The sequence below is a fragment of the Cucurbita pepo genome, chromosome 6 (genome assembly GCF_057944985.1).
Source record: "Cucurbita pepo subsp. pepo isolate OVF chromosome 6, ASM5794498v1, whole genome shotgun sequence".
NCBI lineage: Eukaryota > Viridiplantae > Streptophyta > Magnoliopsida > Cucurbitales > Cucurbitaceae > Cucurbita > Cucurbita pepo.
In genome coordinates this window covers 6,307,630-6,322,259 of record NC_141803.1, presented here as the reverse complement: position 1 = coordinate 6,322,259, position 14,630 = coordinate 6,307,630, and the positions used below count along the sequence as shown (strand labels likewise).

General features: G+C 36.3%; 1 protein-coding gene and 1 pseudogene across 5 annotated transcripts in view; one reads left to right on the top strand and one right to left on the bottom strand.

Moving 5' to 3' along the window:
* Nucleotides 1-1,108: 1,108 nt before the first annotated feature.
* The window catches only part of LOC111796722 (protein GIGANTEA), a 29,501-nt gene continuing 15,979 nt past the window's right edge, over nt 1,109-14,630 (top strand). For 2 of the 5 annotated variants that reach the window (XM_087124885.1, XM_087124883.1), the window contains exons 1-6: nt 1,109-1,270; nt 1,570-1,994; nt 9,643-9,714; nt 9,930-9,984; nt 10,072-10,214; nt 13,841-14,112. In XM_087124885.1, coding sequence (XP_086981011.1) covers nt 1,908-1,994; nt 9,643-9,714; nt 9,930-9,984; nt 10,072-10,214; nt 13,841-14,112 — 629 coding nt within the window. In that variant the 5' untranslated portion in view covers nt 1,109-1,270; nt 1,570-1,907. Of the gene's footprint in view, nt 1,271-1,569; nt 1,995-9,642; nt 9,715-9,879; nt 9,985-10,071; nt 10,215-13,840; nt 14,113-14,630 lie in introns of those variants that run through there. The other 3 variants (XM_087124884.1, XM_087124887.1, XM_023679465.2) reach the window with 3 other exon arrangements.
* Nucleotides 2,667-5,974, bottom strand: LOC147792205 (ubiquitin carboxyl-terminal hydrolase 2-like; annotated as a pseudogene).

Below are 14,630 nucleotides of genomic sequence, written 5' to 3'. Positions count from 1 at the left end.
CAAACAACCCTAATTGTGTATATATATATATATCGATTCAAATTGGGTCAAATCGGCTTGACGTATGTTGAACCCAGACCTAACCCAACCTACTGAGTTCCTAGAAAGCTAAACTCAACCCAACTCAGTAACCCATCTAACCCAACCAAACCCTTATAATTTGAGTTGAGTCGACTCGAATTGTCATATTATCGAGTTCATTATACACCAGATCCAAACTTTGTAGACCAAACATCTTTGTCGTCAAAGACATTAAGACAATTTAGAAAACTGAAAAAAAAAAAAAAAAAAAATGTATATATATATATATATATATATATATATTTATTCTGGTAGGTGAAATGACTTTATCAACCAACAATCTTTTAACTGTATTTTTTAATTTCTAATAATGTGAGTGAATTCTATAATATTTTAAATAATTATTTTTTAAAAGAATAATAAACGAGAAAATAAATAGATAATTTTGCAGAAACGGAGAATGAATTCTCCGTCCCTTGCTTCGTGGACGTTTTTAGCTCCAACTCCCGAGTGTAGCATCTAGGATCATAAAGATCAAACATTAGAAATTATACGAAATCAATACAAGTTCATCCAAACTGTGGTTTCTCATTGGACGGTAACTATTTTCGGTAATTATTCAATTGATTTAAGCGTATATCATAAATAAATTTAAAAAAAAAATTATTAAAAAAAAAGAGAAAAAAGTAGACACATTCAACCCACTAAACTTTGGAAGATTATTTAATTAGAAAAACACATTTTGCATTATATATATTCCAACCAATCAAAATTGGAGAGAGAACCAGCAGCACACGAAAACAAAATTCTCATCCATCGGATCATTCCAATACGAAAATCAACGGCCAAGAAGCGAGATGAACAGTACAGCCGCGTTGCACCATAGCATAGCTCCAAGGAAAATATCTCATCATGGTCGGTTTGTCTTTGCCTTCGAACTATAATTATTTTTTACGCACTCAGCTTTGTTTTTATAATTATAATATTCGCACCAGCCGAGGGTATTTTGGTACTTTCACATACATGCCACGTATGCAGTAATGTTGAGCTCTCACAGCGCTTCTAAAGATCTCGTATCTTTCTCTCTCTAAACTGACGGCCCTTGAAAAGATTCCCCTCTCTCTCTATCTCTCTCTCTACACTGAAAATTACTTGGCATAAAAACAAAGGAATATACCTTCTAGAGAGAGAGAAAGGGAGAGAATTACAGTTTGTGGAATTTCTTGGCTGAAGCGGAATCGATTTTCAGGTACTTCGTTTTCTTTTACCGTTTATTTTGATGTGAATCGGTGACATTTGGAAAAGAAGTTGCGAAATCTGAATTGAAGCTTGGATCATCTGGTTGTTATTTATTTATTTTTTTTTTAAATTTGATTTGTTGTATTCGTTTTGAAAGCTGTTGTTTACCTTGTTGTTTCTGATTTGAGTTTTGTTGTTTGTGATTTTGTATGATTTGTTCGTTTTTGGTTTAATTTTGACTTCATTTTGTTGTTTATGGTTTATTGATTTACGTTATTTTATTTTTTTTCTTTGTATTTTATCTTGCAGTGGATTGGTTTTATTGTTGTTATGGAAATTGTAAGTATGGAGTTGTGAACTTGGGAGCTTCTCAGGAACTGGAACTTGAAAAATCTATAGCGGTACAAGGGGTTGGGTTTTGGTGAATTTCTTAAGGGGACGTGAAGCTAGATTTTGGATATTGAATACATTTCTTCAAGCCTTTTTTTAGAATTCGTGGCTAATCGAAATTGGTTGTGGTTTTGGGATGCTGAATTACGACATTTGGATTCTTGATTGGTAGCAAATGAAGATGGAGTTTGCGCAATTGCCTAGTTGATTTGTTGGCCATTGAAGAGGTAGCTTTAAGGGAAATTTATTGAAAATATATGGCAACGTCGAGTGAGAGATGGATCGATAGACTTCAATTGTCCTCCTTGTTTTGGCCTCCCCCAGATGATGATCAGCAAAGAAAGGTACAGAGGCATTCATGTTTTATATATGATTGATTTTTAGGATGGTACTTTCTCTCAGTATATGACATTGTTTTTTAATATAGTCCATGTTGATTAGTCTGTTTTAATAGCTCGTCAGTAAACTCGAAGTTGTATTTATCATTCTTCATAAAGTTGCTGGGTCCTTGTTCTTGAATAATATTCCATTGTTTTCCTTGATCTTTTCCTTGTTATGGTTTTCTTCTAGGCACGATAATGTTTTATGATGTGTTTTCATTTTTTTTTAATTCTTTATCATGTGGACATTTACTCGAATAGCTCTTAGAATTAGAATATGGTTCAAAGTTGTCAAATGGGCGTGGAACAGTGAACTGACACTCTATCTGCTTTTCTAATTGTAGCGGATTTTCCATTAGCTCATAGATAGACTTTAATTAATGAAATGTTATAGGTTATTTCCTTTGGGGGGGGGGGGGGGGGTGGAGAAAAGGAAAATGAAAGAAGAAGAGTAGTAAGCAATCCATCTGCTTTTAGTTAGCTACTGTCAAAACTATGACTTGATTCATGGCTTCCTCGGCTGACGCCATCAGCTGTACATGGGGGCTTTGCCTTTACTTGAAAAAATGTTAAACATGGTTTGAGTATTTAAAAGTACTCAATAAATGACCTCATTGTTGGGGTCAGAAAATGCAATCACATGCAAACATGGTTTGTGCTTGCTTCTCTCGTGCTCACTTCTCTGGGAGCACTTCCACGAGCATTGCTCGTCTCTCTTGTGCTCACTCCTCTTGGAGCTCTTTCACGGGTGTTGCTCACCACTCTTGTGCTCACTCCTAGGAAGTGGCGTTCCTCGCCTCCCTTGTATGCAACATAATGGCCTCCTCTCATAGATACAAATTGCTCCATGACTCTGACAAACTGATAATTACACTTGTTCCTATCTGCACACCTAGTATCATATATGGTTTAAGATCAAGTGTTTCCTTGAATCTGATGTGGCCATCCAATTTACTATAATGACCCGAACATTAGGACTGAACCTCTTTATATGAATTGTCAAGATAGGAGGGGCCCTGTGAATGAGAAACCTCTTTGTTGCATCACTTTTCACATTCACAATTGTTGAATCAGAATTCATCTCACAATCCTCACCTCTCTGATTGGTTCTCGGCAGATATTTGTGAACTCTAGGGCTCAATATTAGTTTTTGCAAGTCCACTTCCTTCAGGATCATCGTTGGAAAGATAACACCTGGATTTATCTTTATTGCTGGTGTTATTACAACCTGAAGAATATGCTAGGCCAGGATTCATTATTTTTAGAATCCTGAGTAGTGGAAATATCACCATTTTTGGCTGTCAGTTCTGGTCCAAGGAACGTCAAATTAACTGAAGCACATTTTCCTCCCTTCTCAATCAAAACTTCTTTTTCAGGCTCTTTAACATACGAGGCATTCAGAGAACTTAAAGTCTTCATAATGGTAGTTGTGCTACTGGTGATGGCCTCTGATGCAAGGGAAAACTCATTATTAGATGATGGAAGAGGCAAATTGAACTGGTACAACATCTGATGTCTTGTCAGTTTTAGGAATCGTCTTTCCACTACTCTTAGGTGGCACTTTTATCTTCTTTGCCTGAGAGACTCGTTGGACCTTTTTGGCCAGAGGTTTCTTCATTCGAACGGGAAGAGAAAGATCAAGAAATGGTTCATAAACCATCGTTGTGTGGTCACATTCTTTGTAACATACAGCACTTGATATTTCCCCCCAAACATCTCATCAACAAATGGAGTGGATTTCCAGACATTCTCTCTTCCTTAGACTTCGTCATCTTCCTTGAAGTCAGCTCTTCAATAGACAATTCATCAAGCAGGGCATGAAGCAATTCATGACTGTCATGTTGCTCATATCTTTTGAACTGACGAGCTTTGGAAGAGATGCAGCCAAAAACTGATCTTGGATTTATTGAGCCTTTCATTCTGCCTTCCGTTCTTGCTTCTCTAAAGATTTTCTTTATGGCTATAGTTAGAGGTCCAACACATTCTTCCAATTTCATAAAATGATCACTCAACATATCAGTGTCCAAGAGATTTTGATGGATTGAATGGAAAACCTAGATTAATCAATCCTTTTACAACATAATGATTTCTTCCGTCCAGGTATTGGAGTCCAGCTTTGGAGATCTTAGTTTTGTCGCCTCATTTTCTTCCTTCGACACCCTTGACTCCCTCCATTATTGGATACTTCAATTTTGAATCTCGGACTTTGATGACTTGTGATGATGATTGAAACAAGAGTTAGTCTGAAACACGAGTTATCCAAGTCACCTACGCAAACATCCTTTTCTGCTCGAAAGCGGCGGGCTTGTGGAATGGCGATGGTTGAAGGGATGGAAAAGGGCTTAGGATGGAACAGTGACCATGGGCTTTTGAAGAGTTTAAGTTTAATATTGGGCTTAGGATTTGAAAAATAATGGGTTTGGAAACTGAAGCGAAAAGCCACAGTGGGTTAGGATTTCAAGACAACAGGATTTGAAAGAACAGAGGTGAGTGGCTTAGGATTTGAAAGCAGAAGTGAGTGACTTAGGATTTGAAAGCAGAGGTGAGTGACTTAGGATTTCAAAATAGAGGATTTTAAAGCAGAGGTGGCTATTGGATATTGCGGCTGGGCTATTGATGAAGTGGAAAAAAGAACACATGTAAATGCTTGCGGAACTATTGCAGTGATGGAAGGCTAAATATTATTGCGATGATGGCTTTGTATATGCTGGTAGATATGAGGTAGTTTGTAGTCAGAATATACAAATCTGAGGCTGCTCCTCTTTTATTTTTATTTTTCACAATCCAAATGAAAATTGGTCACGGTGAATGGAGGCTCCGATTGAACTTGACGACAGTTAGGAAGGCTCCGAACTGAACTTGAGATGACCGGCAGCCGATTGAGTTAAGATTTTGGTTCTAATCAGATTCTCCAAATATCTCCTAACTTAAGGCTAATCCTTTGACAATAGATTTAACCTAAGTTAGTACCCAATAGGAATCAATTGTTTGTTGATGGTTATTTGTGAGGGCTTCTATCGGGCAAACATCCTCTACTGATACCACTCCTTGCTCATTCTATAAATTAGAGTTCGATGTACATAAAGCCTAAACTAGGAATAGTAAATTACAATAAAAGACAAAAACTAATAAACTCGTATATTCACATATGTACACTATAACACTCCATCTCAGGCTAGAGCATATATGCTAATCATGCTTAAATTTTTTTACAAAGGTAATCTTTTTGAACTCCACTTAAAGCATTCGTGAAAATGTCTCTTAATTGCTCTCTGATCTTGACATATCCACTAGACACCAAACCTTGTATTTTCTCATGAACAAAATGAGAATCAATTTCAATATGTTTAGTTCACTTATGAAATATTGAGTTGAATGCAATAGAAAGGGCATCTTGGTTGTCACAACAACTTGGTTGAGACTGTAATATTAAGGCCTAACTCATTCAAAAGTTGATATACCCACATTATACTGATTGTACTATAGCTCTATTCTTTGATTTAGCACTTGATCATGATACTACAGCCCAATGATTCACTATGGGTGAAGTCATAAATTGACTACCAATGCTTACTAAGCTAGATATGTCTAGTCATGTAATTATAAGATAATTCAACTTTCCAACTAATCTTCTATATCTTTCAGGATCTTTTAATGGTACTCTATCTTTTGTAAGTTCTAGACCAGGCATCAACAGAGTATTGCATGGCTTGGCTCCAAATTTTCCTGTCTCATATTACAAATCAAGCACATATTTTCTCTGTTACATAAAGATACCCTTCTTGCTTCTCAGTACTTCAATTCCCAAGAAGTACTTCAACATTCCCAAGTCTTTAATATAAAACTGACTTTGGAGGAAGATTTGGGATATAATATACCTTCGTATCACTTCCAATAATGATACTATCGTCAACATATACAACAAGTAGAATAACACCATTCATAGATCGTCAGTAGAAGGCAGAGTGATTCAATTTGCTTTTTTCCATTCAAAACTTCTCAAGTGTTTGATTGGATTTTTCAAACCATGCTCGTGGACTCTATTTCAACCCATACAAAAATTTGCAAAGGCAACAAACTAAATCACTCTCATCCTAAGCAACAAACCTAGGTGGTTGCTTCATATATACTTTCTCTCTAAAGATCACCATGAAGAAATGCATTTTTAATGTCAATTGATGGAAAGGCCAACCTTTAGAAGTTGCAATAGAAATGAATAACCTGACAGAAGTTGGCTTTGCTACATGAGAAAATGTTTCAAAATAATAAATCCCATACGTATGAACATAGCCTTGCAAAGAGAAATAGGAAGTTCATCACTTGGTCTTGGATCTAATGTCATAGAATATTTTGGGACAGAACATTCACATGTAGGTTGTTGCTGTCTAGAATAGGCTTGGGTAATAGGTGGATGGGTAGGGTCATATTTCTAAAGGGATAGATCTAAGGAGGGTGTGGGAGACACAAGTGTATAAATAAAAAGGATCATCATCTTCCTCTTAACTTGTATTAGACAAAGATGGATGAGTGGTTTGTTCTCAAAGAAAGTAACATCATGAGATATGAGATATGAGATACCAGTTCAAACTAGGGAAATTAAATTTGTATTCTTTTTGTACATGACAATTGCCTTAGAAAATACACTTCAAAGATTTGGGGTTTAATTTTTTCAGATCATGACAAACATCAATAACAAAACAAGTACAACCAAAGATTTTTTTGTTCAATAGCTGGCGAAGGGTTTGTTGGTAAGAGAACATGATAGTGAATCTTACCTTGAAGAACAGATTTTTTTGTTGAATAGCTGGAAAAGGGTCTGGTATTCTTGGAATTTATCAACCTCTAAGGAATTAGCAAATGGCTTCTTAGATGAACCATGGATGGATGGAGTCCTCAATTAAACCATATTAGATATTATTGTGACCTTCTGTTCAACTATAGATCAATGACGAATATAGAAGCACAATGTAATCAAAATAACGAATTTAGACGGCCGCACGTAATCAAGGTGGATTCTTATTTGCCTACTTTTGGGAGGTGTGTTATGAAGTCCAGTGGCACTTTCCCAATGTCTTGTCGGCACTGGTACGGGTTTAAGGAGTTTCGAGACCTTGGCCTTCTCGACTTTATCCTAGCACGTCTTTGTATACTGTATTATGTCATCACGCATGTTTGACCAAAAGTACCATTTCTTGATCAAGGCATAAGCTCGTTGCCACCGTAGGTGTCCGACCCATAAAGTATCATGACATTCCTGGATGAGCTTCTTCCTTAGTTCTCCCTTTCTTGGGACGTATAATATATTTCCTTTGTCAGTAGAAGGTCTTCCTCGACCCAAAACTGTCTAGTCTTCTCGGCTTTGGCTAGATTAACAACAGTTTTGGCCGAAGGGTCTTTATACAAGTGTTCCTTTATGATGTCGCGCATCGACCTATTGATCTTACTTGAATGAATATGGGGCTAATATGCATAGGGCCGCATGTTCCCCCTTCCGACTCAGCGCGTCGACTGCTTGATTACTCTTTCCTGTTTTATGTTCGAACCTAAAGTCAAACTCAGCTAATGATTCTTGCCACCGAGCTTGTTTTGCCGTCAACTTCGATTGGTAAAAAAAGTGACAATGACACTATTATTTGTCTTTACCATGAAGTGAGATCCCAAAAGATATTTTCTTTAGACTCTAAGGCAATGGACGACAACGTTTATTTCCTTTTCGGAGACAATGTATCTTCTTTCTGCATCATTGAGCTTCCGACTTTCATAGGCAATAAGGTGGCCTTCCTGAATAAGGACTCCCCCAAGAGCAAAGTCAGATGCATCTCTCTATTTCAAAAGGTTTAGAGACGTCTACCAAGCCGAGGGCAGGGCCCCTCGTCATGGTTGCCTTTAGATCTTCGAAGGCCTCTTGACATTCATTTGACCACGACCAAGGTGGTCTTTCTTCAGAAGTTTTGTTAATGGGGCGGCTCGTCGTGAAAACCCTTCGACGAACTGCCTATAGTAGTTTGCTAGTCTTACAGAGGATTGTACATCGGACACCGAAGTGGGGATTTTCCAATCCTTGATAGCTTTTATCTTATCGCTATCCATGTTGATTTGTCCACACCTGATGGTGTGCCTGAGGAAGGTGATGCATGTTTGTGCGGAGGAGATGTATCTTGTTATCACCTTCTAGTTGCGTTAAATAACTTGTCCAGAATATCCTGTTATCTCCTGTCCACGCACTCTACTAGTTACGCTTCCTCAAACTGTCTCCATGTATGTTTTTGTGACCAATTATCCGCATCTGCCTTTTCTACTGACCCAAACAAAAATTAATTGTGTAATGAGATTGATAAGATAAGGAATCAATACAAGGGGAATAAGATTCGGATTACCTTGTTGATCGAATATCTCAAGGCAAGAACATTGTTTGAGATTCGAATCACTCCACAAGCAAGATCGATCATGTCTAGCTTGAATGATTCTTGTTGATCAAATATCTCAAGACAAGAACACTTGCTTGAGATTCGAATCACTCCACAAGCAAGATTGATCATGTCGAGCTTGAATGATTCTACATGCAATCTAAACTACATAGAATTGCAAAGAAACTTAGCCATCGGCTAAAGAAAAGCACAAATGCTTCTTTACTATATTTTCCAAGTCTACCGTACAAATACAACATACATGGCTTTATATAGCCTCAAAATGAAACTATTAAAGGCATTCCAAAAGTGGTAACATTCATACTTTGGCCATAATTAGCCATTATGTAAATGTAACCTAAAGTAAATAAAATGTCTTAAAATACAATAACTCTAAATTACTCTAAATTGTAACCCACCCAAAATTTATAACCATCAAACTTCATTCCTCTTCAATGTGACATGAATTGCAACCTCTTTTGATAATTTTGACAACATTTTCTTCACATCTTCATTGAAGTATATTGTATGAATGATGTCTCTTGGTTCATATCAGAGATTATCATATTTTTAGCAGCAACTACCTCAGAATGGACTTGCGTACATGTTAAATTACAACCATAGCCTAATTTATTGCAAATGCAAGTTTAAAACAAGAGAATGAAGAACATACAACATTTGCTTCAATAAACCTATTGAAGTATTGATTCAATTAAATTTATCATAACCCATCAACTTAAGTTCTTGGGTTGATTGGTGATTTAACAATACCTTTTCTTTTATTAACCTGAAACAAAACTTCAATTGATTAACGAAAAGAAAGAGCTGTTGATCTAGTATGTTTGTTGGGTGCTTTCTTGTATTTCTTGGGAGGTTTCTTGGTGCATTGTATTTTTTTCTTGGCTGTTCTTTGATAATTACTTTTGGCTTGGTTAAATGTTGCTATGGCAAGGTGAAGTCTAAATTTTAGGATTTACCCTATTGGCTTGTTATTTTGGCTGATTTGTTGGTCTGGCTTTGTAAAGTGCTGCTGTCCAGCCAATAAATAATTGTTAACACAAGCTGTTTTGGCTAATCGCAAATTCAATTGAGAAGTTTCTTTGAGGTCTTACTTGAGCTATTTTTTAATATTGTTTGAAATTGTCGATGCTTGAGATACGATACATTTGTTTGTTTCTTAGTGCACTTGCTCTTTCTATTTACAGGCTCAGTGTTCTGCATATGTTGAGTACTTGGGTCAGTTTACATCAGAACGATTCTCAGAGGACATTGCTGAGGTATGCAATGTGTTATTGAGCAGAAATTCTATTGTTCCCAAATTAGAAAGAGATATTATTCAAATTATTTCGATCATTTGATTCATTAGGGAAATTGTTTTATTTGTATGCTAGCAAAAAGAAGATATTTGAGAGCCTTGAAACTTTTTTTCTTATTTTTTTTAGTACAAGGCTTTAGTAGTTGATATATGCATACTCAGTTATTCAATGAACAGCTGATTCGGAGCCGTTTCCAATCAAAGGAAAAGCGCCTCTTCGATGATGTTTTAGGTATGAACTCTTCAGTTCATGACACTTCAATCTTTAATGATGTTATCATCTCTTGATGAGTAATCTATCTCATATGTCTATTTCCAGCTGTGTTTGTCTTTCATCATCCCGAGCATGGGCATGCTATTATTCTTCCAATCATTTCTTGTATAATTGATGGCACCCTGGAATATAACAGAAATGACCCTCCATTTGCCTCTTTCATATCCTTATTCTGCCCGGGAACAGAGGTACGATTTCTGATTGAATGTATTTTGCACTTCAATTTTTTTTGAGAAACCAAATTTCTTTTAATAAATGAGATGAATTCATGATGCAATCAGCTTGCTAGAAAAATTCTTTATTGTGGAAAAACTACTTTTTCTTTTCTTTCTTTTCTTTTTTTTTTTTTTTTTTTTTTTTTCATTAAGAAAACAACAAAAACCTAAAAACTAATAGAAGAAAGGATTAGGTGATGTCTGATGATTTGGATAATTTTTTTAATTTTTTTTTTCTAAGAACACAATAATCAAGGTTGCCATAAAAAACTTTCCATTCCTCTATTTTTCCTCTCACCGGAATGTCCCCACAAAAATTTTCCTGTTTTCCTAAAGAGAGGATTAAGAAGGAATTCCTCTATCATCTCTTAGTAGCCATGTCTAGCCAGATCAAAACCAAAAATCAAATAAGCAAGTTCACTTGGTATAATCAAAATCACAACTCCAAAGCGTATGATCAAGGTTCTTTGTTGCTCTCTTGCAAATAATACAGCACCATGACCCCATCAAATTAGCAATCTTCCCCCAACGCCCTATCCTAAGTATTAACCTTTCCGTGAAGAATTTGCCTAACAAAAAACTTGACTTTCTTGGAGATTTTTGTCCTCCACATCGAGGCGAACACCAAGTCACACAAGGGAGAGCAATTGACCAGACAAAGAAAGATGGATTTACACGAAAAACCCTTCGAAGGGTTGGGACACTGATATGATCCAAGTCATCTCAATCATGCAATATGAACTTCAAGGAAGATGTGAAAAATGTTGTTCAAATCACCACAAGATAAACTTAAGTTTCAATTAATGTCACATTAAAGAAAATCAAGTTTCATTTATTCTTAGATGTTCACAGATCTTAGGTGAATGATAATTTAGAGTTATTGTGTTTTATTAATGTACTTTAAGATTACATTTACATAGTGACTAATTAGGGTCATAAACAATGAAGGTTACCACTCTTGAAATGCCTCATGAATGGTCAAAGGTTTTATTTTGAGGCTATATAAACCCATGTACATTGTCTTTGTAAAATGGACTTGGAAAATGTAGTAAAAAGAGTATTTGTACTTTCTTATAGCCAAGGGCTAAGTTTCTTTGCAACTCTATGTAGTTTAGGTTGCATGCTTAGAATCATTCATAAGCTTAACATGATCAATCTTACTTTTGGAGTGATTCCAATCTCAAAGAAGTTTTCTTGCATTGAGATATTTGATCAACAAGGTAATATGGATGTTACTTTCCCTTGAGGTAGTTCCTTATCATTTTGAGGTTGGATATCTTAGTTCTAAAGGTCATATTCTTCAATAAGATTTTTGAGGTTGGATATTTTAGTTCTAAAGATCATATTCTTCAATAAGATTGTTAGATCGAATTCTTAAGAGTTCCAATCATTTGGAATGAAATCAACTTGCCTTGGGAGTTTACGAGGGTTATTAGATCCAATTGGCTAGAGTTTTCATATCAGGCACCATAAGCAAAAGTTCTTATCCTAGAAGAATACATAAACTTTTCCAACAAAGAAAAAAGAGCAACAATATCCCATGTTTTCCTTTCAGACAACGAACGATGGAACCCCAGTGTGGGGAGCTAGACGTTAGCCACTAGGACATTCTTCATCGAAGATAAATGGTTTAAATGAGGAAAATAAGAGCATAGGTGACTATCTCCCATCACCAGTCTTCATCCAAGCAATGAACAAGCTCTGTCTCCAACCAAGCAATGAACAAGCTCCATCTCCAACCAAGCAATGAACAAGCTGCGACATGAAAAGAAGCTCTCCTAGAATGCCTCTCCAAGGAGACCTGGAAGTGCCACTAACCAATCATTCAAGCTTGACATGATCAATTTTACTTGTGGAGGGATTCAAATCTCAAAGAAGATTTCTTGTCTTGAGAAATATGTTACTTTCCCTTGGGATGATTCCTTATCATTTTGTAGTTCTTGGATATTTTAGATCTAAATGTCATATCCTTCAATAATGTTGTTAGATCGAATTCATAAGAGTTCCAATCATTTGGAATGAACTTAACTTGTTTGAGAGTTTTAGCATATGTGATCTAGGGGTTTCATATCGGGGGGGGGGGGGGGGGGGGGGGGGGGGCGGGTGGGGTGGGGTATGAGGGTTCTTATATTCAACTGGCTAGGGTTTTCATATTCGGCACAATAAGCAAAAGTCCCTATCCCAGAAAGAGCTGATAAACTTCCCCAACAAAGAAAAGAGAGAAACAATACCCATGTATTTCTTTCAGACAAAAAAACAACGGAACCACAATGTGGGGGTTGGCTGAGCTAGAACGTCAGCCACTGAGAAATTTTCATCGAAGATAATGGTATAAATGAGGAAAACAAAGGTAGAGGTGACTATCTCCTATCACCAGTCTTCCCAGAAAAAATGTATCCCTCCCATCCCAACCAAGCAATAAACAAAACTGTGACGTGAAAAGAAGCTCTCCTACAATGCCTCTTCAAGGAGACCTAGAAGTGCCACTGACCCCATTTAGGGTTCATTTAAAAGGGGACAGACCATATTTACTCACAATAACCTTATGTCACAAAGTATTGGGTTCATGGTGAAAATATCGTAGCCATTTAGCTAAATCTACCTTGTTGTAGGTGATTGTAAATGTTCCCTGATCTTTTATTGGCAGTAAGCTCACCCCCCATAATGTTAAGCTTTTGATTTTGATAATCTTTAGGCTTCATAATGGAAGAGCTTTGTGAATTCACTTCAGTTGAGGTTCTTTGTGTTTCACCACCAATCAAAATTTAAGAGCTACCTCTCTCCCACGTGATTCTTTTGTTGCCAAGATTAGCATTCTTGAATTTTTTTTTTTTTTTCCTTTTCCGCATCTCCACTATGTAGGATAAAGATATGGCATTGATCAAGTAATACATGGGTTGCAATCAATAAATGTTTCAAGGTCAAGCTTTCCATTAAACGCGGTTAAGTCTGTTTCATCTTGTAATCATTTTTTCCACTGGTATTTTGTTAATTGTGCGGGCCGCTTCAATTTTTGTTTGATCTGATAGGTTGGGTTTAGAGATTTCTTGTCTTCTTTGATGTTGTTAAAATTTATAAATGCCGTGCGATGAAGTTCATAAGCTGGTGGATATCATGTATATTCCATTTCATTTATTCCATGGAGTCATCGCACGGTTGGTCAATGTTCGTGGGATGGGACAGGGGTTGCTCCACCACCATTAGGTCCTTTCTTAGAAAGTAGTCTGATACCAAAACTAATGCAATCACCTTGCTGGAAAATTTCTTTATCAAGAAAAAACTGCTTTTTGTAACAAACAAGGCTCCGATTTAGAGGGTAGCCACACTGACCAAATAACAAACTAAGCAAACAGCCAAATAATAATAAAATAAAAACCAAGAAAACAATCGATGATAGCTAACCAAATTAACAGCTTAAAGAAGTTTATTTATTATTATTTTTTTTAAAAAGGCACAACCTGCAAACTACACCACTACAACGGTTTCACCAATTCACTGTATATCTTGTGTTTTATTTTGAGGTAGCTTTATTTTCTGATATATATTCTATAGTTATTAATAATGTCAAGATGCATTATAAATACTTCTTACCCCATCAGAACCATTATTCTGAACAATGGGCCCTTGCATGTGGGGAGATACTCCGGATCTTGACTCATTACAATCGTCCAATATACAAGATGGAACAAAAGAATGGTGAAACAGAAAGAAGCAATAGTGGCTGCGTTGCTACGACGCGTGACACCAATGATGGGGAATTTGTTCAAGTGCCTCTGCAACACGAGAGGAAACCTATAAGACCTTTGTCCCCATGGATTACTGACATATTGCTTGCTGCACCATTGGGCATCAGAAGCGACTATTTCCGCTGGTAAGTCATTGTTATGTCTAGCCTTAGGTGCTGTTTGGAATGATATATATGTGTATATTTCTTTTTGAAACAGAAACAGTTCCTTGTTGCATGAAAAAGACATACTGAAATAAAAAAGTTCAGAAGCTACTTCCATAGGAGAATAATAGAGAAAAACCTCAATCCTTCCAAATTATACAATTATTTGCAATTACATCCCAACCCATACAAGAAAGTCTCCCAATTTGAATGAATTACAATCGAACAATAATTTAAAAAATTGTTAAATCACCAATCAACCCAAAAGTAGCCAATGGGTTACGATATATTTAATATATTAATACTTTAACCATCTCCCTCACTTGTGGACTTAAAAATTTGTAGAAAACTCAACAAATGGAAATCAATATTAATGAGAGGAAATGAATGACATTACAAGAGATTTGTACATCAGACCTCCTACTTTGATACCATGTTAAATAACCACTCAATCCAAAAATTTTAGTTGATGGGTTACGATAAATTTAATTATATCAATA